We start from the raw sequence: 27,443 nt of genomic DNA on the forward strand, positions 1-27,443 counted from the left end.
TCTGGCCCCTAGGAACGGACTCTTTTATGCCATCAATTAATATGGTCCGAAAGTCCCACATGTTAGCTCTATGGGCCGCATCCTGGTTATTCCAATTAGGATTCTGGAGAGGCCATTTAGTATCGGCCGGTTGCTGGGCATGTGCGGGTTGGGCATCCCAGGCCCGCATTCCAGCAGTTCTTATCATGTTCTTTTCCTCGGCCGTGAATAAAATGTTAAGTATAGATTGTAATTCCTCCCAAGTGTATATATTAGGACCTAAAAATTGATCCACCCACTCTGCCACGCCCAGGGGGTCTTCTAGCAAATTTCCCATCTCCTTCTTAAAGTCTCTAACATCCCCCGAACTCAAGGGCACCGAAATAAATCCAATCCCCGGCTGTGGTCCCCCCATCGGCATTTCCCTTAAAGGAAATAGTTTACCTTGCGTCTTACTTCGGGTAAGAGGACCACGCGAGCCTGAGGGTTGATCAGAGTCTGAGTCTGATTCTTCCTCATCCGATTGTGGAGGAGGAGGGGGTGCATTTGGCGCAGGGGGAATGTAGGGCGGGGGTGCAATAATTACTTCTTCCGCTCGCCCCTTCTTTTTCTTTCCTCCTGAAACCTCCGAGAGTTTAAACACGAGCACCTCCGGCTTTTCTGTCCAGACTCGGGCATAGGCACTCTCCTCAGGGTTAGAAGGTTGTTTAGCGTGTATCCAACCATTCAACAGTTGCTTTACCCAGTCCTCTGAGGACCCAAAGATGGGCCAAAACACACCTTTAGAAATCTCTTGTCCTCCCCATACTTCTATGCAATAGTGTATCATCTTTGCCTTATCCTTCCCAGGTGCCCCTGGAAAGTGCTCCCAATTTGTCAGCATAAACCCTAAGGGACTATCCTTAGGAATTGGGGGAAGTTTTACCCCCACCGGGGAGGGGGATTTACCCTTGCTCTTCCCCTGCCCCATGTCCTCCGGAGTACCTTCAATCACTCACGACAGCACAATCGCTTCCCCTGGTTTGTGGTCCAGGCCCTCGCGGGCTCTGGAAAACGCACTACTAAGGGTCCACACTCGCTTGGAGAATCCGGCTGCCGGTCCTCCTCTCATACACACACACACTCGCCGTACTCCGGGATCCCGAACCCCGCCCAGACGGATCCCCTTTATACTTACGCGTCCTGCGTCTTCGTCCGGACTTTTGTGCACAAAAATTACGGGGTACCCTGGGCCCGCTTCCCTTTCTTTGCTCTCGCTCTCTAGGCTTTTAGGTTCGTCGGTCGGGATGAGGGTAAAAACCCCGGTCTGAGTCCGCTCAAAGGAGCGGAATCGTGGCGCCCCTCTCAGAGAGAGGTTCCCCAGATCCCGATCCGAGTCACGGCACCAAATTGTTATAAACGAGCACAATAGGCTGTCAAATCCAATTAAAAGGATTTATTAATAGCAGAAAGCGAAAGCAAACCAGCGCGCGCTGGGCGGCAGTCGTTTCAACTACCGCGCCTAGTTCCCCGTTTCCCCCCCACTTATTGGGTCGTCTCTTCCGGATGTGTGACGTTCTGGTGACGTTCTGGTGTCTTTTCTGCGCAGGTGCACCCTGTTGTTAGGTGGTCGTTTTCTGCCTCTTGGTGTCGCCAGTGGTCTTCTTTAAGGTTGTCTCTGCGACCTGGAAATTTTCTCAAAACAAGAAATGTTATTTCTAGGCACGTTTACATGTTTTGCTAAGTCTGTAACGGAACTGTCCTTGAAAGATATCTATTCGCTTAGGTGTTTGGGTGCCTAGCAGCAACTTTCTCAAAACAGTTTCAACTCCCTAAAAAGTTTGTAACGGATTTGTCCTTGAGAGATAGTTACTGGAATGCCTGGCAAAATGAGAACATGTTCAGACAAGTGAAAACTCTATTCTGTGAATGTGAGAGATTCTATATTATGAACAAAAAGGCCTTATTTTCCTAACATACTTCATAGGCATATTTAGAATCAGTGAAAATAATTCCACTTTTTCCTTTCAATAAATTTAGAGCTTTAAGCACAGCATATAATTTGCATGCCTGGGCTGACCAGCTGGGGCTAAGGGGACTAGATTCTACTGTCTTAAATGTTTTCTCATCTATTATAGCATACCCGGATTTTTTTTCTCTTTTTTTTTTTTTTTTTTTTTCAGAACTTGAGAGAACTTATCTACATATAATTGAGCCCCTTCTTTTAGTTTTTCTTCCTCAAGATCTGGCCTTATTTTTGTTTGTTCCCCTATCTGTTGGAGGTAATCATGTGTTAGTTCTGTAATTGGTTCTTTATATAAAAAAAAACCAAACTGGGCTGGGTTTTTCAGGCCCATTGTTTCTTAACTTAGGAGAGGAGACTAGGATGCCTTCATACTTTAGGAATCTGGCATCCGTTATCTATTTGTCGGCCTTTTGTTGCAAAATTCCGTGAATGTTATAGGGAGATAAGATTTTTAGCTCACTTCCAAAGGTTATCTTCCCAGCTTCCTCTACCAGGAGAGCAGCGGCCACTATTGCCTGTAAGCTTGGGGTTTTTTTGGGTTTTTTTGGTTTTTTTTTGTTTGTTTGTTTGTTTTTTCCAGCCCAATCCTGAGCTAATACACTATATGCTATATGCTACTCCCTCATTTACATTAATAAATAAGTAAACTGATCTCTTCAAATCTGGAATGCTAAGGACTGGAGCATTGACTAGTTCAGTTCTTAATGCCTCTAATTGATCTTCATCATTGGTGCTCCATTTCAATAACCCATCATTAGTTAATTTTTCATATAAAAAATTAACTTTTCTACTAAAATTTTCGATCCATTGTAAAATGGGGGTATTAAAAGGGGACATACATGGTTCTAAAAGTCTTTTTTTTTTTTTTTTTAAAGCCTTTCTATTTCTGGTTTCAGTCCTTGCCTCCCCTCCTTAGATATAGGATATTGCCTAATTCTGACAGGTATCTCCGGGTTCTTAATAGTTACTTCAAAGGGTTCAATACTTAATTTTCCTACACTATCAGGGATGTACCAAACCTTTGGATTAATCTTTTTCTCATCCTCAGCCTGGAGAGGACACAATTTTACTGTCAGTTCTCCCTTATTAATCTCTAACTCTATTTCTAATTCAATTATTAAATCCTTTCCCAGTAAATTATAATCTGCTTCTGGTACTAATAAAAATGACCCAATTCCTAATTTGGTGTTACTTTCTAAGAGTACATCCTTGATTACAGGTACTCCAAAGGGTTTCCCTTTGGCCCTGATTACCTGTATTATTTCAGATGAAATCTTGCACCCTTGGGGAAGGGTCTGGACAGTCAATCTTTCTGCCCCTGAGTCCACAAGGAACTCATATTCTTGCTGCTGGGGACTTATTTTTAATTCTACCAGGGGCTCTGTTTTTTCTCTTGTCACCAGCAGATAGAGCCCCTGACACACATAATCTTCCTTAAACTGTTCTTCATCAGCCATCCTTTGTCGGCATTCCCACTTCGTATGTCCCTTTTTCCTACAGTAAAAGCAAACAATCCTATCTCCTCCACCTTGTCTTCCTTCATGCACCTGTCGACCAACTCCCCTCAAACCTCCTGGGTGACCACCACCCCTTCTTTGGGGAGATTGCCTCTGTCCTTCCCTTACAGCCGTTAACATAATCTTAGACTGCTTCTTGTAGTTCTCATCCTCTCTCCTAACATAAACTTTCTGAGCCTCCCGCAGTAACTCATCCAGCCCCCTTGCTTGCCACCCTTCTAATTTTTCCAACTTCTTTTGAATATCCATGCACGAGTTTACCACAAAATGAACTTTCAACAGTGTCTCTCCTTTAGGAGTGTTAGGGTCTACTCCTGAATATAACTGAAAGGCTTTTCTCAGCCTCTCCAACCACTCAGTTGGATCTTCATCCTTCTTTTGTTGTTCCTTGAATGCCTTTTGTACATTCTGTCCACGAGGGACAGCCTTCCTTATTCCCTGTATTATTCTCCTCTTATTTGTTTCCCCCCCCCCCTCAAACTTCCATGCAGTAATGAGCCATTTTTACTTTATCTTTTCCCTTCTTAGAAGGAAAGGCATTCCAATATTTAATCATTAAGCCTAATGGACTATCCTCTGAAATATGGGGAAGTTTTACAGGGATTCCCCCACCCATGGGTTCAGCAGGCTTGCTTTTCCTCTGACCCATCTTCTGGAGTGCCTTCTAACACACACACACTTGCTTCCCTCGATTCGTGGCCCAGTCCATCGCCGGATATGGGAACCGCACTACTATGAGATCCGCACTTGCTTGGGGAGTCCGAGCTGCTGGCTCCCCTCTCATACACCACACTCGTCACACTCCAGGATCCCCGATCCCCGACCAGGCGGTCCCGTTCTCCCAGAACAGGCCTCCTCCGGACACCAGGTCCTTCGGAAAATACTTACACCATCTGGTGTCTTCGCCTGGGGCTTCGTTCACAAAGATTAAGGGGGTCGCCGGCAGTTCTTTGCTTGCTATCGGATTTTAGGTTCATCGGTCGGAGTCCGGGGAGGAGTGTCCCCGTAAGGCCACTGTTAAAGCAAAGGCAGTGGGGCGCCTCCTCAGGAGACCTCCTCTCCGGGTGTTCCTATCCCAGTCGTGGCACCAAATTTGTTATCAATTGAGGCGAATAATTTGATTCAGCCTTTTAAGATCAATTAATAATTTTATTAATTACAGCAAGCGATAGCAAGAAATCAGCGCTGGGTGCAGCTGGGGAATCTGTGTTCCGCCAAAAGCTGACAACCTTTCCTTATCTTCAGTCCCTTTTTATCCAGCACAAGTGGGGGTGATGGATCTTCTTCTGCTGCGGTTATCAGTTCCAGCCAGTCCTGCAAGATCTTTCACAATCTTTGTTTGCGGTTACCAGCCTTGCCCAAGCCTGCAAATTCCATGCCCCGACCCCTTTTATCCTAATTTCATACTTTTCATTAACAAACAAGTCAATGCAGTTTTTCACACCACTGTTCCTCAGACTCCCTTGAACCTCAGTCTCTAAGCTCCTCTGATGCAGAAACTCCCCAGACGGTGATAGATAAGTCAGGCAGTCACAGCCCTCGGTGGGGGAAGGGACCGGACATTGCCCGAGTCCGAACCTGCGGCAGGGGGGGCTGCAGCAGCAGCGGCTCCGGCAGGGGAGGGTGCAGACGTGAGTGCAGAGCAGAGGGAAGAGGGAGAGGAGAGCACTCTCGCAGCTGCGCAGACGGGGAGTTCAAAACAGCCCGCGGTGCGGACGAGAGCGGGGGGGGGGGGGGGTGCAGCGGGAACGAGGCGGGTAAAGGGGGCGGCGGTGACCGCGGGCACGGCGATTGTACGTCCGGAGCGCCCGGTGACGCATTCGGTGGCGAGAGTCCGTGAAGCCGCAGAGGAGGCCGCCCGAAAAGCGCGGGAGGACAGCTCCCTGACCGCGGCGGCCGCGGCTGCAGAGAGCGGCTGAGAAGGAGCAAGACGCCTCTTTCGCCGCGGCTCTGGCCGCGCGCATGTGCATCATGGTAGAGCGAAACCCGGAAGTCGGGGCGCGGGATTTCTTGCATTTCGAAAGAGCGGCACGGGCACAGACGTCGTTGGAGGCGGCTGCGGCCACCAGCCAGCCGTCCGGAGACTGCGCGGCAGCCGCGGGGGAATGGAGCAAGGCCAGGCAGGGCGTGGCGTGGGGCCGCGGCAGCGGCGGGACGTGGCGAGCACGCGCTGATGACGTCAGCGGATCCCGGACCCACGCTGGGTGCTGCCGTTGCCGCGGAGCCCGAAGGGACCCAGAACGGGCCCGGGGCAGCGCTGGGTCCAGCTGGGAGAAGGGAGGAGGCGTTCCGGAGCCCGCGGCCTCACCAGAGCCAGTGTAGGTGGGGCGCCGTCAGGGCGGGGATTTCCCCCTTCGTTCTCATGGCGGCGCAGAGAGAGAGGGAGTGAATACAGGCTGTGCGTGCGTTTGTGGTACTCAAAGCGGGCGCGGAGGTGGCTGAGAATGTGGGCACTGGGTTTGGAGAGGCAAATTCCAGGCGCGAGTTCGGCACAGCCGACGCCGGGCGTGAGCGGGGAGGGGGAGCAAAAAAGCGGCGCAGCCACGCCGAGACAGGCAGAAACAGGGCTGCATTGTGGAAGCGGCAGAGCACTGATGTCAGGATTTTTTCCACGGCATCAGTGAGCCTGTAGCTGCATGGTTCAACTGCAGTGCACATCCAAACGTTAACAACAAATACACAGCAGTGCCCAGAAACCACAGCAGCCAAAGCAAACAACTTTTTACAAGCACATCCATTGCACCAAATATCCTGCAGCAATGCTGAGGGATTAGATTCCAACATTTACCACAAAATGAGACTCAGTCAAGTTGTTTTTTGAAATCATTGCAACATAAGGGTTTCTCCAAACTTTTCCAATGTTTCTAAGCACCAACCCCAGACTCTTCAGTTAGGTCGACAGAATTTGGTCAGCAGCTGCACCCAACCCGTGTGGTGACAGGTCATGATTGTGTGGGACACAATGTGAAAAAGAGACATCTTATCATAATGAAAATTGAAATAGAAAATGAAACAGTATGATTTTTTAGTAATTTATTATATTAAGGTTCAAGCTAGGTTGCATTTAAATATTAATTATGGGATTGTTTCTTATAGTTTGGTTTGAGTTTAAGTTTTGTTTAATTAGAGTATGTCACTTTAAGTTTATTTTAGGTTTGGGGCCTGAAGAAGTTAAGTTTTATAAAAGTTTAATTGATAATGAATTTATATATTATTAATTTGATACATATGGATTTCATAAAGTTAATATAATTTAGGGATTCTTTACCAAGATTTTTTATATATTGAGTTTAAGTACTGTTTGATTCAAAAATTATTTTAAGTTTTTCAAAGGTCAAGTTTATTTAGCTAACAAAGTTCAGTTGTTTTTCTTTAAGGATGGAAAGATTTCGACTGAAAGAGCTCACGAAATAATAATGAACATTAATTTAAGGAGAAGACACAATTTGTTGGATCCATGGTTTTGTTTTAGTATTTTCTCTTTTAAGTTTATCAGTATATAAGAGTTTTAAAGGAATTTATTTTCAGTCTTCTGAGATTGATTTCATTGTTTAATAGTCAATTTTATAGTCTGTTATTTCTTTGTATAATGATACAAAGGGTGTTTGTTTTAAATTTTTTTATTTTTAACTATTTAAGTGTTTTATAAGTGTTATTGTTAAGAAATTTTATCATGTTATCAGGTGAAGCTTTGTGCATTTTTTTTTCATAGCAAATTTTAGTATGTTTTATTGTCCTATATGCAATCTTATCCAGGTTGCATGCCATTCCGATGTCTCATTTTGGATTTTTACTGTATTGTGTATTTTCCTAGGTGGACCTTCTGGTTTGTTTTTATATCTCTTGTGAGTGGAATCATTGCATTTATATTTTCCATCATTCTCAAATGTTTTTCAGAAGATCTCAGAGGGAGATGCCTGAAGCACTCTGACAGCCTCTTGTCAACAGTATATTATGATTTCTTCTAATAGACATCCTTTTCCCTCAAAGAAGTTTCAAGAAAAATGAATCCTTGTGTCATTTGATCAATTTATCATCTTAAACTTCAAGTGTTTATTTTATGTGTAAATGTTATAATAGGTTGTTATGTTTTAAGCATCATATACGTATTGTTAGTATAAGCTTGGTTTTAGATAATATGTTAAAGGACATCACTCCAGTTTAAAGTTTGGGTCCTGGCCAGGCCCTGATTTTAACTTGGATAGATGAGTTTTGCCAGCAAAATCCAGAGGTTTTTGCCCAAAAACGAATGTTATATAGATCACTTTGATCCACCAATTCGATCCTACAAATGTGACAGCTGACACAGCTTTGAGATGAAACTTGTCAAGCCCTGCCCGGAAAAGGAATGCCAAGGGTTTTCACTGGAAACAAATGTTTCAGCTGTTTGCAAACTCTGAAATGCTGGCACAATGTTTCTAATGATTATGCTTTGTTCAATTTTATATATGTTATTTAGAATCTCTTTTGTTTGAACTTTCTTGGATTGTTATCAATTTGGATAGGTTTTATGCATTTTTTCATTGAAATATTTTGTCTTATTCTATATTATGTTTTATATTTCAACCTTCCTGATTCAAAAGGGAAGAAGAGAAAGAAAGAAAAAAGAAAAAAAGGTGAAGAAGTGCCTAAAATAAGGCTGGAATGAGGTTGAGGATTTTGTATATTTTAATCTTTTGAAATAATTATTTTGCAGACCTCATTTCGCTGATCATCGAGAGAAACGTGAGAAGAGTCCCAGACACTGGACAGATCAAATTGATAAAAATCATTCCAGTTAATAACTTTGGGCAAGTATTGTGTTAGTGTTTTCACAGGAGTTGAAAGTGTTTTTTTTTTTTAGCTTACAGGCTTTCAAAAACAATTCTTACAGATTTAGAGATGATAGTTCAGATCATTATTAAGGCAAGGACCAGGTTGCTGACAATGTCAGGCAAAGATTTCTCAATCATTCATTTACCTTTAAAGAAAAAATATTTTGAGTGGACAATGCAAAATCACAAGATTTTTCAATCACATTGTTAGGGGATCCAGGAGTTTGCACAGTTCATTTTCCAGCTCACAGAATGTTAAATGCAAAAGTAAGTTTTAGAGAAAAAGCAAAAATAAGTCAGGAGCCAGTGAAAGGGGTGAGTGTTCACTGATGGTTCAGGAAAAACTCACAAATCAGTAACCACATGGCAAAATCCAAAAACGGGGATATGGGAATCAGATATCAAAATGGTACAGGGTTCACCACAAATTGTAAAATTGGCAGCAGTAGTCAGGATTTTTCAGTTATTTCAAGAACCATCTATCTGATCACAGATTCAGCGTATGTTGCAAATGTGGTCAAACGATTAGTGGGATCTGTTGAGTTGTGTTTGGAGAGACGCAGCAGGGATCACTTTTAAAACATACGGACAATGAAATTTTATATTCATATCTATTATGCATGAGAACAATCCTAGAAAACAGAGAACACAAATATTTTGTTACACACATCAGAACACATTCTTCACTTCCAGGGTTTTTAGTAGAGGGGAATGATCATGCAGACAAAATCACAGACACTGCCAGACATTTTCAAGCAAACAAAATTGAGCCATGCATTTTTTCACAAAAATGCACAAGCATTGATGGAATCCTTTCACCTTTCTAAAAGCCAGGCAAAGGAAATAATCAGTGCTTGCCCAGATTGCCAGCTTGTGCAGCCTCCTGTATCTACAGGAGTGGTCAATTCGAGAGGTTTGCAGTCTTCAGCTGTGGCAAACTGATGTCACAAAATACCCATCCTTTGGGAGGCTCGAGAACATTCATGTTTCAGTTGACACATTCTCAGGGGCAATTTTTGCATCATTGCATACAGGGGAAACTGCAGAACATGCCTGCAGACATTTTTTACAAACATTTGCATCATTAGGGGTGCCACAAGAAATAAAAACAGATAATGATCCAATTTACACAGGCAAGGTGTTTGACAAATTTCTGAAAAAATGGGGAGTGAAACACATTTTCAGTATTCCTTATTCTCCCTCAGGTCAAGCAATCATTGAAAGAACACATCACACCCTGAAATCCTTTTTGGATAAACAGAAAAGGGGGGAGGCAGGCACAACACCTTATATGCGGTTGAACAAAGCTCTGTATGTGTTGAATTTTTTAAATGGTTCTTTCTCAGAACCCATTCCACCAATTGTCAGACATTTTACAAACAGCACACAAGCAAAACTAAGGGAAAATCCTTTAGTTTTGGTCAGAAACCCAGAGTCAGGACAAATCAAAGGCCCATTTGCATTAATAACTTGGGGCAAGGGTTTCGCTTGTGTTTCTATAGGGTGAGGACTGAAGTGGGTGTCAGCAAGGCACGTGAAACCTTATCGGGTGCAGACGCAAGTGAATGTTGACCCTAGAAGCAGAGAGGCAAGCACGCAGACGAAGGATGACAACATCGCTGCAGATGTCTCATCAGACAATGATTGACAACTCAGAGACTTGGGGTTTTTTCTAGGGAATCAAGTGTTATTTGGATGTTGCTGCATTGAGGAGTTTCTCACAGAGGGTGGGGACATGGATATGGGGTTCAGACAGATAAGTGTTCATGTGCTTCATTCTCTCACCTGTTGCCTTGGGCAATAGGACAGATTTTCCCATGAGACAACCAAGGGAAAATGTTTGAGAGACTTTGGCAAAAGCAGCGGGTCTGGGCAGCATTTGCCTGACCCATTCAAAACCGGGGAAACCATTCTCAAAATGCTTGGTAGGTGTGCTAGTGGAGGAATGGCAAATCCCAAAGAACATCCCTCCAAAGGTTCTGAAGTCTTTTTTGGACCCTGTGGATAGATGGCATGTTTGGACACAGTTCCTCCCTGTGGCTCACTTTGAACCTCCGGAATTGGACATCTTTGGGTCAACAAGAATGAAATTCTATATCAAATTCAATCCATCGGGAGTGACAGAGACAGATAACCACATGATAGATGTCACTCCAAACAAGCTCTTTTACAGAAATGCATCATCCTGGTGTAATTACACCAAAATTATGAGCAAACCATCCCTCCAAAACCCAACCATTCTACCAAAAGGGATGTTTTTGAATTTGCTATCCCTGCAAAAATCAAGGGTGGTCTATGAAGCATTGGGAGATCTTTTGTTAACACACTGCACGACTTTGATAAGAAAGCAAGAAAAAAAAAATGTAATGAATGAAGTGATCCAGATTGTGACAATGATAATATTAACACCTAGAAAAAAGGCTTGGAAAACTGGAATGGTTCTGCTTTCACAGCAGGTGGCATCAAAAAGAGCCTTGGTACAGTTGGATCAAAAGAGGTTGTGGGCAGAGTAAGGACGCCCATGCCATTTCTTTTGCATCAAATTATTTGTTAGCTAACAATATGAAATGAGAACAAAGCATCAATTGAACATTTATTGCGAACACATGGACACAAGCGTGATAAATTTGAAGAGGTATCATAAAATAAAACACATGTGGAGAAAAATTAAATCTTAGATGGAAGGTGTGTTCAATTTGTTTTACCTCTCACAGTTGTAGAAGGAGATTTGGAAAACACTTGTATATATTTATAGGGTATTGTAATTCTTCTGATGCTTGTGCCGTGCTTGCTCCAATGCATGCGGCAGACCATGGACAAAGGTGTCAAAGAAGTGTTCTTGGTTCAAAAAGGAGGGGGAGATGTGGGAATCCAGGGCTTCCCTCTGGCTGCCCTGGAAGGCCTGGGACCCTGGCAGGGGGTCAGGAACCTCCCTGTACAGAGCCCCGAGGGACACTGTCTCTGATCTCTGTCCATGGAGAAGAGTTTTCAATCTTACAGGATGAATTGCCAGCACTGAATGTTTGATATAAAGTAATAATTAAGTATGGCACGGGTGCAAAAGTAAAATTTTAGGACTAGATTAGGGGTTCAAAGGGGACAAGATGGAGGAAATTGGGAGTGTGTTGTCCTTTTTCTCCTTCTTCATGCCCTCCATGTTTCATTGTAGTGTTGGCATTTTTCTATTGGTTTAGGCTGGGGACACACTGTTCCACATAGATGATAGATATTGGCACATTATTGCAAATATAGCACACGTAGTTTCTGGTATATAATGTTTGTAACATCCCACTGAGGGGCAGAGACCCATACGCTGCCCTGCAGGACAGACCTGTGGCGGTGCAGCAGATCATGTTACAGATAAGCAAGAATAAACAACCTTGAAAACCAGCACAAACAAATTATGACTTCTTCTTTGGCAACGTGGCAGAAAGACAGAGACTTTCTACAACCTCGGAATCATCAATACCACAGATTCTGACAGCCATGGCTTCCTTTTCCTTGCTTTATGGTGTTATTCTCAAGGATGGTCCCATGCAGGGCCGGGAGTTGGACTTGATCATCCTCATGGGCCCCTTACAATTCAGCTGATTCTATGACTCCATAGTTCTGTCCTGGCCACTCAAGGTCTATTGCTTGCTCTCACCAGATTTTGATCTGCTCTTGTTGCTCAGAATTTGTCACTAATGAGATTCTGTAGCATCTACTGGGTCATGATATTTATCACAAAAGACAAAGTGCCTTTTGCTCAACAGAAATTTGAACACGCACTCTATAACCCTAAACAAATCTTTTCCTTGAAACAACACTGTCTTATGCCCAGTATTCGTTCCAGATCTTAAGGAGAAAGAAGGCAAAATGAGGGGACATATTCCAATGAAGCATTATCAATTTTCCGGTTCTTTAGCAGTATATTTGTACTTTCACTATTCTTTTCTATAAAAGCATGGTTTTGTGTAGCATGTCATTTTCTAGAAAGATACATTTTTGCAACTGAGCCCATCCATTTCTGTGAAAAAATATTGTAAAAAGTGAAAAACATATGAATAGGCAGTGACAAGTGAGGAAAAAAAAGTATAAGAAGCAGCTCTGTGATACTAAGGTGAGACAAGAAGGAGGAGGAGGTGCTCCAGTTGACAGAGCAGAGAATCCCCCGCAGTCCCTGGAGGACATCATAGTGGAGCAGGTTGTCTCCCAGTAGTCCCTGGAGAACTGGGGAGGAACACATACCTACACTGCAGCCTGTGGAGGGCTCCATGCCACAGCAGGTGGATGTGCCTTGAAGGAAGCTGCAGCTTGTGGAGCAGAAAGCCATCCTTGAGCTCTTCTTTGGTGGAAGAGTATGTGCAAATGTCCAACAGCTGCTAACTCAAATCTATTCTCTTTCCACTTTTTGTCATAGGTAAGTAAGAAGACAATCTAAGAATTAGAAGCCTAAATTCTTTTGCTTGAGGCTCCCATTCTCTCTGCCACTCCTTTAAAATTTCATTTTTTAGGAAATAAAATTCAATATGAAGTTCTTAAGGCTTGATGTTCAGGCTTTTCAGAAAATAGGAAGTGCAAATAACTCTTGTCACTGTAATTTTTTTAAAAATAGAACTAAAAAAAGTTTAATTCCTGTTTTCTAAGGACTTATGGAAATCGGTAGAAGTGATGAGATTGAAGAGTATAATTAATCTGAAAAGAGACTATCATTTAGGTACCTCAGTTGTGCACAAGTTTTTTTCCCAGGAACTCTAGACTTTTAAACAGACTTTGGACACAATAGTTATCTCTGGGAATATTTTAGGATGTATAATACATTCATCTTTAAATAGAGCTATCTGGTTTATAGTTATGAATTTCATTTTAAATTTTATTTGAAAATAAATATTTGTGATTCAGATCATTTACAATTCTGAAGCATTTCAGCTGTTGACAGTTTTTGCTGTCTCCCGAGGGCCTGAAAATAGTCTTTGGACCAACACTGAAACAAACTAGTTAGAAAAAATAGTTTTCCTCATTCTTTTCTATCTATTCTAACAGGCACAACAGCAAAACCACTGCCATGAGTCTGAGTTGCCCTACTACTCATGGATGGCAAACTTGTAGTGGCTAGTATTTTATTTGCACACATTTCTGATGCTGCTTGTTAACTGTTGTGCAGAAGTATCTGTAACCTATTTTCACAGGAGGACACTCCTGAATTGCTTCACTTGTCTCTGAACCAGAGAACTAAGCTGGCCCTCAGTTTCTGAGATCTTGCTGTGCTAGCCCCCAAACTCATTTCCTTAAAATGCATTTTACTTTAAACCAAAGCACTTCATTATTTCAGGATGTAATCCATTGTTCTTAATGTTCCGGGTATTGTTTTATAACCATAATAACATTTTCTAGTAAGCAGGTAGAACATCTGTCTTAAGTAGTATACATCACTTGACTTTGGTTCAGGGATCATAACATCTGCAAGGAATGTCATTTACAATCAATATATCAGCTGGGGTAACTGGCCACAGGTTTAAGAATCTCAAATTAATTTTGCTTTAAAATTTAGCTCTTATAATTTCAAGTGTGTCTTTATTAAAGCAATCAACTATTTATGACCTGTACCACAATGAAGAACAATAAACAGTGGCTGATCATCACACAACAATTCTAATAATAATGGTCTGAGCCCCCAGTGTAGCACAGGGGGTGTGTAATTAGGCCAGAGTCCTCCAGGCATCTTCTCAGCCTGGAGAAGAGCAGACTTTGGGAAATTTTATAACTGCCCTCCAGTAACTGAAGGCAGCCTAGCAGAAGGAGGGAGATGAGCTACACAAGCGCATGTAGTGATAGGAAAAGTGTTGATGGCTTTAAAACCTGAAGAATATATGTTTGGTTTGGATATTGGGAAGAAATTCCTTGCCATTAGGCTTATGAGACATTGGAACACGTTGTGGGTGACCCATTCCTGGAAGTGTTCAAGGCAAGCTTGAATGGGTCGTTGAGCTTAACACGGTCTAGTGGCAGGTGTCCCTGCCAATGACATGGAGGGTGAATTTAGGTGAACTTTAAGGTCCCTTCTAACCCAAATCATTCTATTATTCTATGATAATATTCATACTGTGCAGTAGCAGTAAGTAGTTTAAGACAGAAATAACAGATTATTGATTCTGAGAAATCGTCGTCCAATGAGTTTAATTGTTTTGGTCTCACATATATGTTCAATTTAGCATTACTATATCTGGTAACAGTACTGGACCCACAAACTGTCTGCCGAAATAGTCTGTATGGGCATCCCTCCTTTCAGATCTCCAGTCATTGGAGGGCTAATCCTTGCTGTCATTGTTTTCTTTATGTTGTTTCTGTGCCTTCACTTGCCACAGGTGGTGTGGAAGACAACATGAAAATTAGATTAGGAGATTAGATTAAACCATTAGAATGTTTTCTTAATAATCTTACGTTTATATTGTCAGTTAAGCTTGGGCCAGAGTTGGGAGAATAATTTTTTAGTCCTAGGAGAGGAAATAGCAAAACCCTTTAACCTTAGCAATTGTTGGGTCTGTGGAGGGCCAGGATGATCTGAAGACTGGCCATAGGTGGCCAGCCCAGGTAAACCTAAATGATGGATCAGCACCCCGAGTGAGGTCCATAATGGAATGTAATTTTGGGATTAAGAAGAAAGTCCATGGCAGCTTCATTCTTCTGAAAGAGGCATTTATTGTCTAAATAAACAGGAGGCATATACGTGGGAAGTGTTTGTGACTGGACTGTATCTTTGGGTTTAGATTGTTGGACCCCCAGCTGCCTTCCTTATGATTGTTCCAAATATCAAGGCAGATGGACTCAAACACATGTTAAGCTCACTGATGGTAGCTGGGTAAGGTGTTCCTACCATAATTACTAAAGGAATTTTGAAAGCCGTAAAGCAGGAGGGAAACACAGATTGTTTTGACCACTTATTTTTAAGCTGCCACCGAGATAATTTCCCAATGTAGGACACATGTTGTTCATGACTGTCAGTGGAAGTGGCAACACTGGAATGTAACTCAAACCATTTTTAATGTTCTGGTCCCGATCCAACAAAACAGATATGGGATGCAACTGTAGGTGGAAATCTCATGTGGGAGCTTAGAAATGCAAATATTCTGATTCTAATGGTGGGACAACTGTTGTTAGAGGACAATTAGGCCCTGGAAGCAAGCTGTATTTTGACCCACCAATTGATGATGAAAATTGGGAAGGCCCCTTTGCCAACGGGACCTGGGCTTTGAAAGGGCATTACTGGATTTGTGGTCAACATGCTTATTGCAGGTTACCTCCAAAATGGCCAGGGATATGTTATATAGGGTATATTAGACTGTTGTTCTTTTTGCTACCACAAGTTCAGGGAAATCGGTTAAGAATGAAGGTATGTAATAATCTAATTAGAAAAAAGCAGTCAATTGATGCATCCCTGGCTGGAGGGAGCACCCAAAAGTGGGGAAAAGATGAATGGCCACCTGGGCAAATCATACAACACTATGGACCAGCCACATGGAATCCTACTGAATTAATATTAAGTGCCAGAGAACCCATTTATAATTTAATTTGTATAATTAGGTTACAAGCTGTCTTTGAAATAATAGTCAACCAGACAGCTACAGCTCTTGACCTTCTTGCTGACTAGTCCACTCAGATGAGGAATGCGATATTTCAACATTGGATGGTATTAGATTATCTATTAGCAGAAGAAGGGGGAGTATATGGGAAATTAAATTACTCAAGCTGCAAATAAATGTCAATGGAATAGTGGTGAAACAAATAACAAAGGAAATAATAAAGTTAACTAAGGTACTGGTCCACATGTGGAAAGAATGGGAATAAGACATGTTTTCATGGTTACCTGGTAGACTATGGGTTAAACAAATGCTTTTTTTCCTCTTATGTACTATAGCAACTCAAATTGTTTTACCATGCACGACACCTTGCTGAGTGCAGCTCATTCAACATGTGATCAAGGAAATGCAGGTAGTAGTCATGCCTACTAATCCAAAAATGGCTACAAAAGAACAGAAAAAGATGTCACTGTAAATAATTGCAAAACCAAAAAGTCCTAGGAAAAAAAAAAAGTCAGTGGTAACTAAGGTTTGTAAAGACAATTATTGAGAAAATAAGCGGAGGGATCAAAAGGGATGAGAAGGAGGTGTACTTTACAAACAAACTGTGGGTCCTCTGGTAGATAAAGCCAGATACTGAGAGGCAAAAGAAGCAATGGGGGGAACCATAAATTCCAGAGGAATTCCACTAATTTACACTGTGAGAAATGATACTCATTTTCAAAAAATTTAGAAGGTTTATTAAAACCTTATTAAAATACAACAGAAGACTGAATAAAAAAAATAATACAGCACTGGGACCAAAGGATTCTGTCACTATGCTCGTCTATGAAATGGATGGTCTGCCTTTTATACCTCTAACCCCACCCAAAGTCTTGTCAATCATCTTCTTCTTCACTGTCCAGTGGTGGAAGTCACTTTCTTACATCTTGATTGGAGGTCAGGTGCTGCCATAGTAACAAGCTGCTCCTCCCAAATGCCCTGACTACTAAGGCTATCCTGTAATAACAATGCAAGGGGGAGGGGAAACTTAACTATGCATCTACAAAACTTCTCTTAACATATACATAATATTCTCCCTTTAATTGTGAGAGTCAACCATCACATTACTCATCTATAACAACACAGACAATTACTCACTCAAGACTGTGCTGAATCCCTGGACTTAGAGAAAAAGAACAGAGATAGATTTAACAGGGTAGAAATCCATTTGGATTTAGGTGAAATGTGTCGCTTTGAGCTTGCTAACATAAAAAAAATATGCTGTTTTGTCTGGTAACTGCAGCACTAGCAAAATTACCCCAGCTGAGGAGAAAGAATGCAAATTTCCAAGCTAAAAAGATAAGATATAAGAAAGACTCCTCGGACCTTGAAACAGACAGCACAGAGTGACCCAGGAGTTCTTTCTGTACTTTCTGACAAAAACTGAGTACAAGTGCAACTAGCTGTATGTGTAACACAAAATCAGCAGAATGAATATGCATGAACCTATTGTAAAATTATATGCATATGTAAATTACTTAAGGGTAATAAAAAAGGATCAGGAGTTCTCAGAGGCACGCATGTCCTTTGAAGGGGAAAGATCCCTCACATGCGTCCAGTGTTGTAATGAAACATACTGTCCCTACAAATTTTATTGGAATTGTGGGGTCTTGATTTTTCACCACAATTCACCTAAGAAAGGATTACACTCAATGACCTGAAGAATCTATAATTAGTTGATTAGTCTGTCTTTGGGATGCTGCAGGTGAGGCTACAATTCTGGATGGCACCGAAGCGAGACATTTGGGATGCTTGTCACATGATCCCCTCATTGACCAAGGAATTATGAGGGCAGCTAACCCTCACAGCCTCTGGGCACGGGTTCTGGAAAGTGTAGCACAAAGATACCTGTGTGCAGATGATCTCTATATGCAGCAAACCCAGTGGAAGACTGTAGAACAAGGGATCCAATGCCTGAGAGAAATGGCAGTGGAAGAGATTATCTTCTCAGATGACATAACAACTAGGAATCCAGACTTGGTACCATGTACATCTGTGATGTGGCGAAAACTTGTATGACTTGGGCCACATGAATACGCTTCTGCTTTAGCAATAATGAAGAGAAATGACAGGGATGCGACCGTGCTCGATATGGTGAAGAAGTTCTGAGCATATGTAGATGATGTACATGACGCAACACATGCCAGAATCACAGCAGTGGAAACATATCTGCAGAAATTAGAAGACAAGATAGAGGACAATCATAAGAGACTCAGAGAGGAGATTAAAGAGGACCTTCTCCAAATCTCAGCAGGGCAGATCAGAGGTTTTGGTATCCAATGCAGACATTCCCCAGATGGAGACAGAAAGTACATCTCACAAGCTGAGCTGTGGTTCTTCCTGCGTGATTGTGGAGAAAACATGAGGAGATGGGACGGAAAATCTACTGTTACTCTGTGTCCAAGTTTAGGGCAAATTTGGGAGAAAACCCTCTGGAAGAAGCCCCCAGAAAACAAACCCCCACGTCCCCTCCCCACCCACCTGGTTCGGGAAGAATTTTCTCTGAGAGAAGTGAAAAAGAACCTGTTTATTTAACAAACAAAACACTCCCCAGCACCAAAGAAATTTAACAATACCAGATGACAACAAAACTTTTTCACCACTCTGAAGAGATGACTAATGCAGAAAGTCTTTCCTGGGAGTGGTCACCCGGGTCTGGATGCTGGGGATTGCTCTCTGGCACTGGGGATGGCTGCTGCAGATCACAAAGCACAGGCTCTCAGTGTTCCTTGGTGTTTCCCAGGTCCCAGTCCGGAACAGGTTGGAGTGATATTCAGGAAAGGGAAAGGAAAAAAAAACAGTCCAGGGAAAGAATTGGACTGCTTAGCTAAACTAACCAACATGCAAAAGCAAAGGCAAAATCAGAAGCAAGCAAGCAAAGCAAGTGAGTGAAAGCCAGCCAGCAAAGCAAAGCAAAAGCAAGCCAGCCAGCACTAGCCTCTTCTAGACAACAGACCATGGGAGGAGGTGAACTGGCTGATAACAAGACAAAACAAACCTTCACTTTCAGAGTCAGTTCTGAAAGCACAGAACATAATATCAAACATAAACAGAGCACACGATTGGGGATACCAGCTTCATAATGTCACCCCATGACACTCTGGCGCAACAGGTGCGTGAATTAAAAGAAGGCAAGACTCAGAGAGGAAGTTCCACCAAAAGGGAAACAGCTCCAGTTTCCTGTAGCCAAACTGCCAGGTATGATGATGACATGTCAGATCCCCTTGAAGGAACCTCCAAGACATATGCCCAAGGAAAGGATAATCAGGCTTAGAGGGGTATAAGAGGACATCTGAAGACCCTCACTCATTTTTGACTGACCGATTGCCGTGAGAAGAAACTCCATTCCACCCCCCACCCCACATTGCAATTCTGGCTTGGAGAAGGCAACAGTGCAGGTGCAGCCACTGTACCGTTACGTTAGCTGTTCCGAACAAGGCCTGACAAGAACATGGCAAGGAGTTGTTAAGGATTTGGCGAAGACCCAGCATGGACCCAGCACAGGGCAGCCTGCTGCAATGCCTACTTCAGTCTCCATCCTTAAGCCAAATGAACAGTTGGGGTGACTCTGGTGGTCTCTCACTCAAGACCTCTCATCTGCCTCGTTACCACTGTGACAGAAGGATATCAAGAACCCTCTCCCCAAGGACTGAGACCCCTACCACAGGGAGGGGGGGGGAATGGTGGTGTGACCGCTATTGATATGACCTGTTCTTCTCCAGTAACTTCAATGGACTTATTCTTCATTGTGTTTGTCCTGCTTTGGTGATTTCAGTGGACTCACCTGTTCCCTCACAGCAATTTCAATAGAGTCTCATGTTCTCCCCTTTTTCCTCTGTGGACTATAACTGGACCCCTGGGTTGGGCAGGACTTTGGAGACTCTCCCTGACACAACAAGACAGATCCCCATCGTCCGGACCAGTGGGAATCTCGCCTGTGTTGGTAGCTATTCCCATCCCCCTCTTTTCTCTCTCTCTCTTCTTCTATTTCCTCTCTGATCCCACTATCACATTTAATGTTTTGGCCTCAATAAAGGTGCATTTGTTGTGATTAAACTGATGGTCCCCTGCTGTTTGTCTTTTGCACTTTTGGGATTGGCTAACAAGCCATCACGACACCCTGCTATAAGCGGATTGTGACAAGGGGCCCTACCTCTAGCCAGGTAGAGGTGTGGGAAAACCATGGTTTTTTCACTGTGTGGATTCATTGGCCTGGCACATCTGAACCACAAGAATATAAAGTTTTGGTCGATACTGGTGCGCAGTGCACATTAATCCCATCAAGACATGTGGGGGCAGAATCTGTCTCTGTCTCTGGCATGTCAGAGGGATCGCAGGATTTTACTTTGGTGGAAGATGATGTGAGCCTGACTGGAAATGAGTGGAAGAAACACCCTATTGTGACTGGCCCAGAGGCCCCATGCATTTTGGGCATAGATTACCTCCAAAGTGGGTATTTCAAAGACACAAAAGGACTCAGGTGGGCTTTTGGGATAGCAGCTGTAGTGACAGAGGGCGTCTAGCAATTGAACACCTTGCCTGGACTGTCCAAGAATCCATCTATAGTAGGACTTAGGAAAGGGAGAAGAGACACAGTGTCAGTGTGCCTTCCCAAGTCTCAGCTAGCACTAGTGCCTTTGCTGGGATCTGAACCCAGGCTTCCCGCGTGGCGGGCAGGAATTCTACTGCTGAGCCACCAGGGCTGTTGCTAGCTTCCCAAGTCTCGGCTAGTACAGTACCTTTAGCACTGCGGCAGCAAAGGCCACTCTCATGTGCCGATGTGGGCATGAGGTATGGTCTGTGGGAAGACGAAGCCACCAGACTGAAAGACACGCAGAGCGACTCTGACAAAAGCAAGGAGCTGTCCTTCTGGGGGTATCTGTGTTCTGAGTTTATTGGTTCGAAGAAGATAAGCACCAAAAGGCCATGGGCACCGTGTGCCCTGCTTGTTAAAGGGGAGTGGTAACAAGGGGAGGAAACAGCAGCCAACCAATGGGATAACACCTGGGGGTGGTAACAGGGGTGACACACAGGGGGAAACTTCCAGTGAGGTAGGAGGGAGGGAGGGGACCCCGGAAATCAGCTTATCACTCGAAGCCCTGGATGGAACTTTCTAGGTGGAAGGGAGAGGTCTCTGAGAGACAGACAGGCTCTGGGGTGGGGTTGGGGGGAATAACTCAGCAGGGATACAAATGAACTGAGTGGAGGGAGGAATGACAGGCAGACGGAGGGGGGAGGAGAAGGGAGGCTGGACCATTTTACAAAAAGAGGGGGAGAGGAAGCAACCATAACTGGGAGGAAACTTAAAACACACCCCAACAACTGCCTTTTTTTTTTTTTTTTAACAAAAACAAAAATCTGATGAAAAAGTATTTCAAAACAAATTGGATTCAGTCCGGGGGAGGAATTCCGAGTCCGGGTAGGTGTTGGCGAACCCCGGCTGATAGGTAGGCACCATCTCTGTCCAGTGTCTGTTTCCTGGCTCGGGCTCGGCGGTGGACTCCTGGGCAGAGAGGAAGGCAGCTGGGTTCGCAGTGTGGATGTCCAGTGCTTTGTTGATGAGGCTGGACACCACCCGTCTCAGAATTCCGAAAATAATAAGTTCTAGGATAAGAACAAACAAAATTAAACCAGAACAAATGATGGAAGTTGCCCAACCCGAGACACCCCAATTTCCAAAAAGGTCACTCAGCCAGTCCCCAGTTTCTTGTTTTATGTCCTTAATCATGCTCCTCATTGAATCAATGGCTTTGTGGATGTCCCCAGCCTTGGATGTTAAATTCATGCAGCGCAAGCCCTCGAACTCCTCGCATGAATGATCGTGAAGTAAAAGAAGAAAGTCAATTGCTGCCCGATTCTGTAGGGTTGCCTACCTTGTTACTTCCTCATCTGATAGGAGGCCGGCAAGCGCAGTTGATATAGCATTTGCCTGCTTCGCCACCCAGCACTCCAGGCCAGCCAATTCCCTGAAGGCATGGGCTATTGCCACCCAAGGTAAAAAAGTAATGGTAGCAACACCTTTTGGTTTAGACCAATGAATAATTTCAGAGTTGCAATTTTCATCCAGATTGGTGAGTTCAGTATCTCTTTTAAACCTTGCCAATTGATAAGTTTTGTTTAGGTTCATCCAATGGGAAATTTGGGCTTGGTTCGGCGCGAACAGGCTCAACTGGCCAAAAGTACAAGGGCCTCTGATAAGGTGGGAGGGGATGCCAGCCCAGGCCCGGGTGCTGCAAATTGGGAAGGTGCCTTTGGGTAGGGAGTGAGGTTTTGTTGTGATTTGATACGGAAAGAGAATTTTTTCCGGAAGGAAGAGGTCAATTTAGATATTGACCAATTGAAGGTGGACACGCCTCTGAGAACACAGAGGGGTTGAAAGCAGAATTCCCAGGGGAACTTGCTCTCTTTGGTTCCGGTCAGCACGCAGTGCAGCCTCCCCTGCCCGGCCCGTGGCTGGGTGGGGGAGGGGAAGGCCCATGGCCTTACGAAGGTAGGTCTCAGGGTGGTGGAAGGACTGGAACCGGGCTGGCCCCTGCAGATGGAAGGGTGGAAGAAATCTAGGATGTCTCCGTTCCCCCCCCAGAGTTTCTCTCTCTCTCGGGAGAGAGAAAGAGACAACAGCAGTTCTGTCAGCAATTCCACCGTGAGGAAGGAGGAGCGGGGGGAGCTGCAAGGTGCCCAGTGCGTGGGAGTTGCTGGATGTCTGGGCATTGAGCCATCCCTGGGAGTTCGGACTTTTAACCCTTCCTTGAGAAATGAAAGCTTTGTGAATTTTCCTTTCCCCTCCTTGGTTTGAAAGAGAGGAAGAGGGACACTTTGGACCCTGGGATGTTAGAAGGAGGAATTCTAGGTGGGAGGGGGACAAGGAGTGGTTTTTGGCTGGACTTTTCCGTGTTAGCCACAACTTGAACCAATCTTCTCCTCCAAGAGAGACTGTATTTTGGGAGGATGCCAGTGAGTCAAGAGACCTGCTTCAGCTGGGAAAAAGACAAAAGTGGAGTGAACGAAGAAAAGGTTAGGGGGTTTGTGGTGGTGCCCCCTGTCCTCAAAAGAAAGAGAAGAGAAGAAGATCTCTGTTCTTGAACCCTCGGCCCCAGGGGAAATGGAAAATGGGGGGGACTGTGGTCCCAAAAAATGAAAAACTGAACTGTTGTTTTCTCCCCTCTTGGCAGGGCATCCTTGAAAGGAAAAATCCTAAAAGCAGTCTGTCCATCCATGCATTAGTGGTGAGAGCACTGTGCATGGAAAGGAGAAGGGTCACCATGGCAAACTTTTCTCCGGGCGGTGCCATGTGTGACATGGAAACACAGGATGTGGAGCTGTGTTTCTTGGGGGGGTCTGTGGCACAGGAGAGACTCTGTTCCCTCGAAGGCCTGAGTATCGATTGTCTGGAGGGTGGAAACCTGATTGGGGTCCAGATTGTGTCTCACTGTGGTTTGTTGGAGTTGGGTGGTGGGGGGAGGAATGCTTTGTAAGGTTTTCATTTGATCCTTGTGTGGTTTTTTTTTTCTTTTTTTCCTTTCTTTTTCCTTTTTGTAGTAGTAGCTTAATAAAGTTTTTTTCCCTGTTATTAAGCTTGGGCCTGCTTTGCTCTGTTCTAGATTCCACTTCACAGCATTCAAGGGAGGGATCACATTTTCATGGGGGCACTGGCATTGTGCCAGTGTCAAACCATGACAGGTTTATTATCAGGGGTGGAAAACATGGGGATTTGGATGACCCGCCGGCACCATTCCTTTGAGGTATATTCCAGAATGTACTGTTTGATTTCAATGTTTGGCCAAGCCTGAGGATCGGGGGTAACAGCAACGTAAACACAAGTAGACGCAGGGGAGGAACCTAGTAAATCAAGCTCTTGGGGCTCCTTATCCATTGGGGGAAACAGTTTGACCCAACTCCTCCATGCATCCAGCTGGCGAACGGTGAAGGAGTGGGCTCTCCTGACGGGAGAAGTAGTGGGTTTGGGAAACGTAAAAGGAAACTCATCCAGCTTATATGGGATCCCCACAAGGCAGGAGAGGAAGGGGTCGGCAGCAGAGGAGGTGGACAGACAGATGTGGTCTTGTCCCAGGGCTTGCACCAGCATCTTCCAGATGTTTTTTGTTGGCTGGGGAACAATCCAGGAGCAGCTGGGGATGGCGAAGCACAGTAAGATGACTAGATGTGCGGGGTTCATAATGTCTTTTGGGTCTCGAGTTGAGGCTGCAAAATAAAGATTAAAAAAGGATTAACAGTTGTAACTTAAATAGAATGGGTCCGCCTTCTTCTCCAACAGACATCCTTCACCTGTTGTATAGGTTTGGCTTGGACTGGCTAAGGAATGTATGGGCACACCCATTTTGCAGGGACCCACATTAGACCAGAGGGGGTGGCCACACAGGCCCATGTGATCAGTTTGAAAGGTCCTTGCACTTGCCAGGTCTCAGAATCTTTTATTAGGACCAGGGGCTTCTCTTTCAGCTCCAGCTGCAGGTTACTTTTGAAATGTCTAGTAATGGGAGGGTTTAGGTTTTCAAATGCACAGTTCAAGAAGTTGTGTGTAAATAATGCCTGGGCCAGCTGGACATGAGGGGATTCCACCTTCATCATCACTCGTTGATGGGTTAGAATTTTCTTCAGACTCTGGTGGGTCCTCTCAACTATGGCTTGACCTGTCGGGGAGTGGGGGATGCTGGTCGTGTGTTCCACTCCCCATTGCTGCAGGAAGCTCCTGAGCTCCTTGGAGCCATACACTGGGGCATTGTCCATTTTTAAAACCTTAGGAACCCCCAACAAGGAAAAGGCTTGGACAAGGTGGTTGATGACGTCCTTTGCCTTCTCCCCTGTGTGGGCAGAGGCGTAGACTGCACGAGAATAGGTATCTACAGAGACGTGTACGTCTTTCAGTCTGCCAAACTCAGGAACCTTGGTCACATCCATCTGCCACACCTCGCAGCTTCTGAGTCCTCAGGGGTTAGCTCCGGCGCTAAGCGCAGGCATCTGATAATTTTGGCACTAGGGGAAAGTGGTCAGGATGGCCTTGGCCTGGTCACGGTGTCTAGGTTCGACAAGACAGGAATCTGCGAAGGAGGGCTAAAGCCTCCTGTGCAATGGAGAAGGTAAACCCCCTCCCTCCGAATTACTAGGAGTTTTAAATCAAAAGGCTCTCAGGCAAAGATATGGGAATGGGAGTAACAATTCTTTACTAGGAGAAAACTAGACAACAATTAAAAAAGGCAAATGCAATCTGTACAAACAAAACCAGTGAAAAAGTCCAGAACCTGAGGATTCGGGGTGCCAGTAGCAGTCCTGCTGGGACTATTGCTCCCCTTGCAGTGGTTGATGAACTGCAGCTGCAGTGGTGATCTTTTGAAGGGTATAGTTTTCCTCTGAAGATCTGGTGGCAATGGGGCCGGTCTTCCTCTGCGCCGGGGTTGCCTCCGAGCTCCGCCGCCGCCGCCTCCCCCGCTGTTTCGCTGCGAGATCCCGCGAAGAAGAGAGAGAGAGCTGCTTCTCTGGGAATCCCGCGAAGAGAGAGAGCGAGCTGCTTCTCTCCCCAAAAAGCTACCCCTTTATACAATAACAGAGTGCTTGGCTTCCCCCTCTGGGTGGGACCCCTCACAATAGGATGGTGTTACATTTACCAGCCCGGCAGTGAGTCAGTCAATAGTGTATAAACAAACCATTGCCTCTACGGGGCAAACCATTGTCTTTGGGAGAGATAACAAAACCTGCCCAACCTTTCGACAGATGGCAAATAGAATACAAGCTTATCTTACAACCTAGGACACACGGGTAAGTTGGAATTGCCAGACCAGGCCAGGCGCATTCTGATGGAACTTGCGATGGCTGACCTTAGCCTGTTCAAATTTGTCGGGGAGTGGCACCTTGTGTACCAGAGCCACCAGGGCATCAGCTCTTCGATTGCCCTCGGCGATAAACCCTGGCAGGTCAGTGTGTGACCTGACATGCATTATGTAAAACTGTTGCTCTCGGTGGGAGACAAGATCTACTAATCTTGAGAGCAACTCGTATAAGGCAATGTTGGACACCTCCTTCAAGACTGCATTCTCTGCCCTGGGAGCCACACCAGCTACATATGCTGAATCTGTAACCAAATTGAAGGGCTCCTGGAACCTCTCAAAGGCCCTGACGACAGTGGCCAACTCAGCTACTTGAGGTGATCCTTCCACCTCGGCAATGTCTGCCTCCCACCGCTGAGTTTGAGGATCCCTCCAAGTCATGACTGACTTGTGGGATGCTCCGGATGCATCAGTGAAAACTGTCAGAGCTTTTAGAGGTGACCTGCTTTGGACCCTTTTTAATGATAATGAAAATTGGACATCCGAATTGAAAAATTTATGGGCCGGCCGATGAATTGAAATTTTGCCGGTGTAACTGTCCAATGCAAACTGCAGGGACTCGTTTTCTTGGAGTAGGTGTTCTAGCATTGCTTTTGTAATTTGGCCCATGGTCAATGTCAGGGGGATGTGAACGGTGTCAAAGTCACACCCTGCCAACTCCCTGATACGCAGTCGCGCTTTCCGAATCAGGTCAGCCATCAGTTCTTGTGGTGATGTCATCCTTTTGGACCTATGATGGCTGAGGAAGACCCACTCTTTGATTAAGAGAGGGTCCCTCTCGCCCTGGTCCTCTCCCTTGATCTTATTGTGCCATTGAAAAATCACCCCATGGAGGTGTGGCAGTTTTCCTAAGATGATGAAACTAAAGGGCAGGTCCAGTTGGTAGCGGTGGGCCTGCCTGACAGACATGTATTTCTGTACCTTTTCCAGTGCCTTCTCTGCCTCTGGAGTAAGGGTCCGTGGGGAACTAGGCCCCTCTCCCCTTTCCAATAGATTGAAGAGGGGGGCTAGGTCTTCAGTAGAAATACCTAGCCACGGTCTTACCCAGTTCAAAGACCCACACAGTCGTTGGAGATCCGCTAGGGTCTGGACGGAATTTCGAATTTCCAATTTCTGAGGAACAATGGTCCTCAATGTCATCTGCAGCCCCAAGTATTTGCAAGGTGGCATCCTTTGAATCTTCTCAGTCTGGAGCTTGAACCCTGCAGCAATCAACACATCTGTTGTCGGTTCAAGCACATAGGCAAGCAGATCATCGGTGGGGGCGCACACTGTCGCTATAGGACACGTGAAAGCACGACGCGACCCACCTGCTATTTGCAAGGTAAAGAAGAAAGTTTATTTCTCTGACTCCACCTTTTATACTTTCCCAAAGGTGACATTGGATTGGAGAGTGAATGGGCCACCTCTCCAAAGACATTGGACAAACCACTAGTACATCAAGTTTCTCCACCCCCATAAAGGAATGCAAAACAATATGTTGTTTATAGAAATTGTGTGGGAAAGTTCTCCAACAGAATGTAAACTCAGAAGGCTTTAGAAAATCTTAAGAATCAGGGTGACATCTCAAACTTTTTAGTTTAAAAGAAAAAAAATGAATAAGGTTCAGTGTCCGTTCATGGAGGAATCATCAGAGTGATCACCCGCCGTCATCTTCAACTGAGTCATCACTCGACGATCCATCC

At 44.6% G+C, this 27,443-nt stretch overlaps 1 protein-coding gene, 1 long non-coding RNA gene and 1 pseudogene across 5 annotated transcripts; 1 reads left to right on the forward strand and 2 right to left on the reverse strand.

Moving 5' to 3' along the window:
• Window positions 1-27,443, reverse strand: part of LOC146763068 (uncharacterized) — a 286,861-nt pseudogene that overhangs the window by 185,599 nt on the left and 73,819 nt on the right.
• LOC146763070 (uncharacterized) lies at window positions 1,400-5,461 on the reverse strand. Its single transcript, XR_014952651.1, has 2 exons — window positions 4,390-5,461; window positions 1,400-1,643 (listed from the first exon to the last, which is right to left on the reverse strand). It is a non-coding gene; the product is annotated as an uncharacterized LOC146763070 (long non-coding RNA).
• On the forward strand, window positions 5,246-12,433 carry LOC146763071 (uncharacterized). Of its 4 annotated transcripts, none has more exons than XM_085571247.1 (3): window positions 5,246-5,819; window positions 8,198-8,291; window positions 9,818-11,735. In XM_085571247.1, the coding sequence occupies exons 1-3, from the start codon at window positions 5,675-5,677 to the stop codon at window positions 9,885-9,887; spliced, it is 309 nt and encodes a 102-aa protein (XP_085427373.1). In that variant the 5' UTR covers window positions 5,246-5,674; the 3' UTR covers window positions 9,888-11,735. The 4 variants fall into 4 exon arrangements, 1 of the variants encoding a protein (XP_085427373.1); XR_014952649.1 differs by having other exon boundaries at window positions 5,674-5,899; XR_014952647.1 differs by having other exon boundaries at window positions 5,714-5,819; window positions 7,399-12,433.

This window comes from Lonchura striata, chromosome W (assembly GCF_050655825.1).
Source record: "Lonchura striata isolate lonStrDom1 chromosome W, ASM5065582v1, whole genome shotgun sequence".
NCBI classification, from domain to species: domain Eukaryota; kingdom Metazoa; phylum Chordata; class Aves; order Passeriformes; family Estrildidae; genus Lonchura; species Lonchura striata.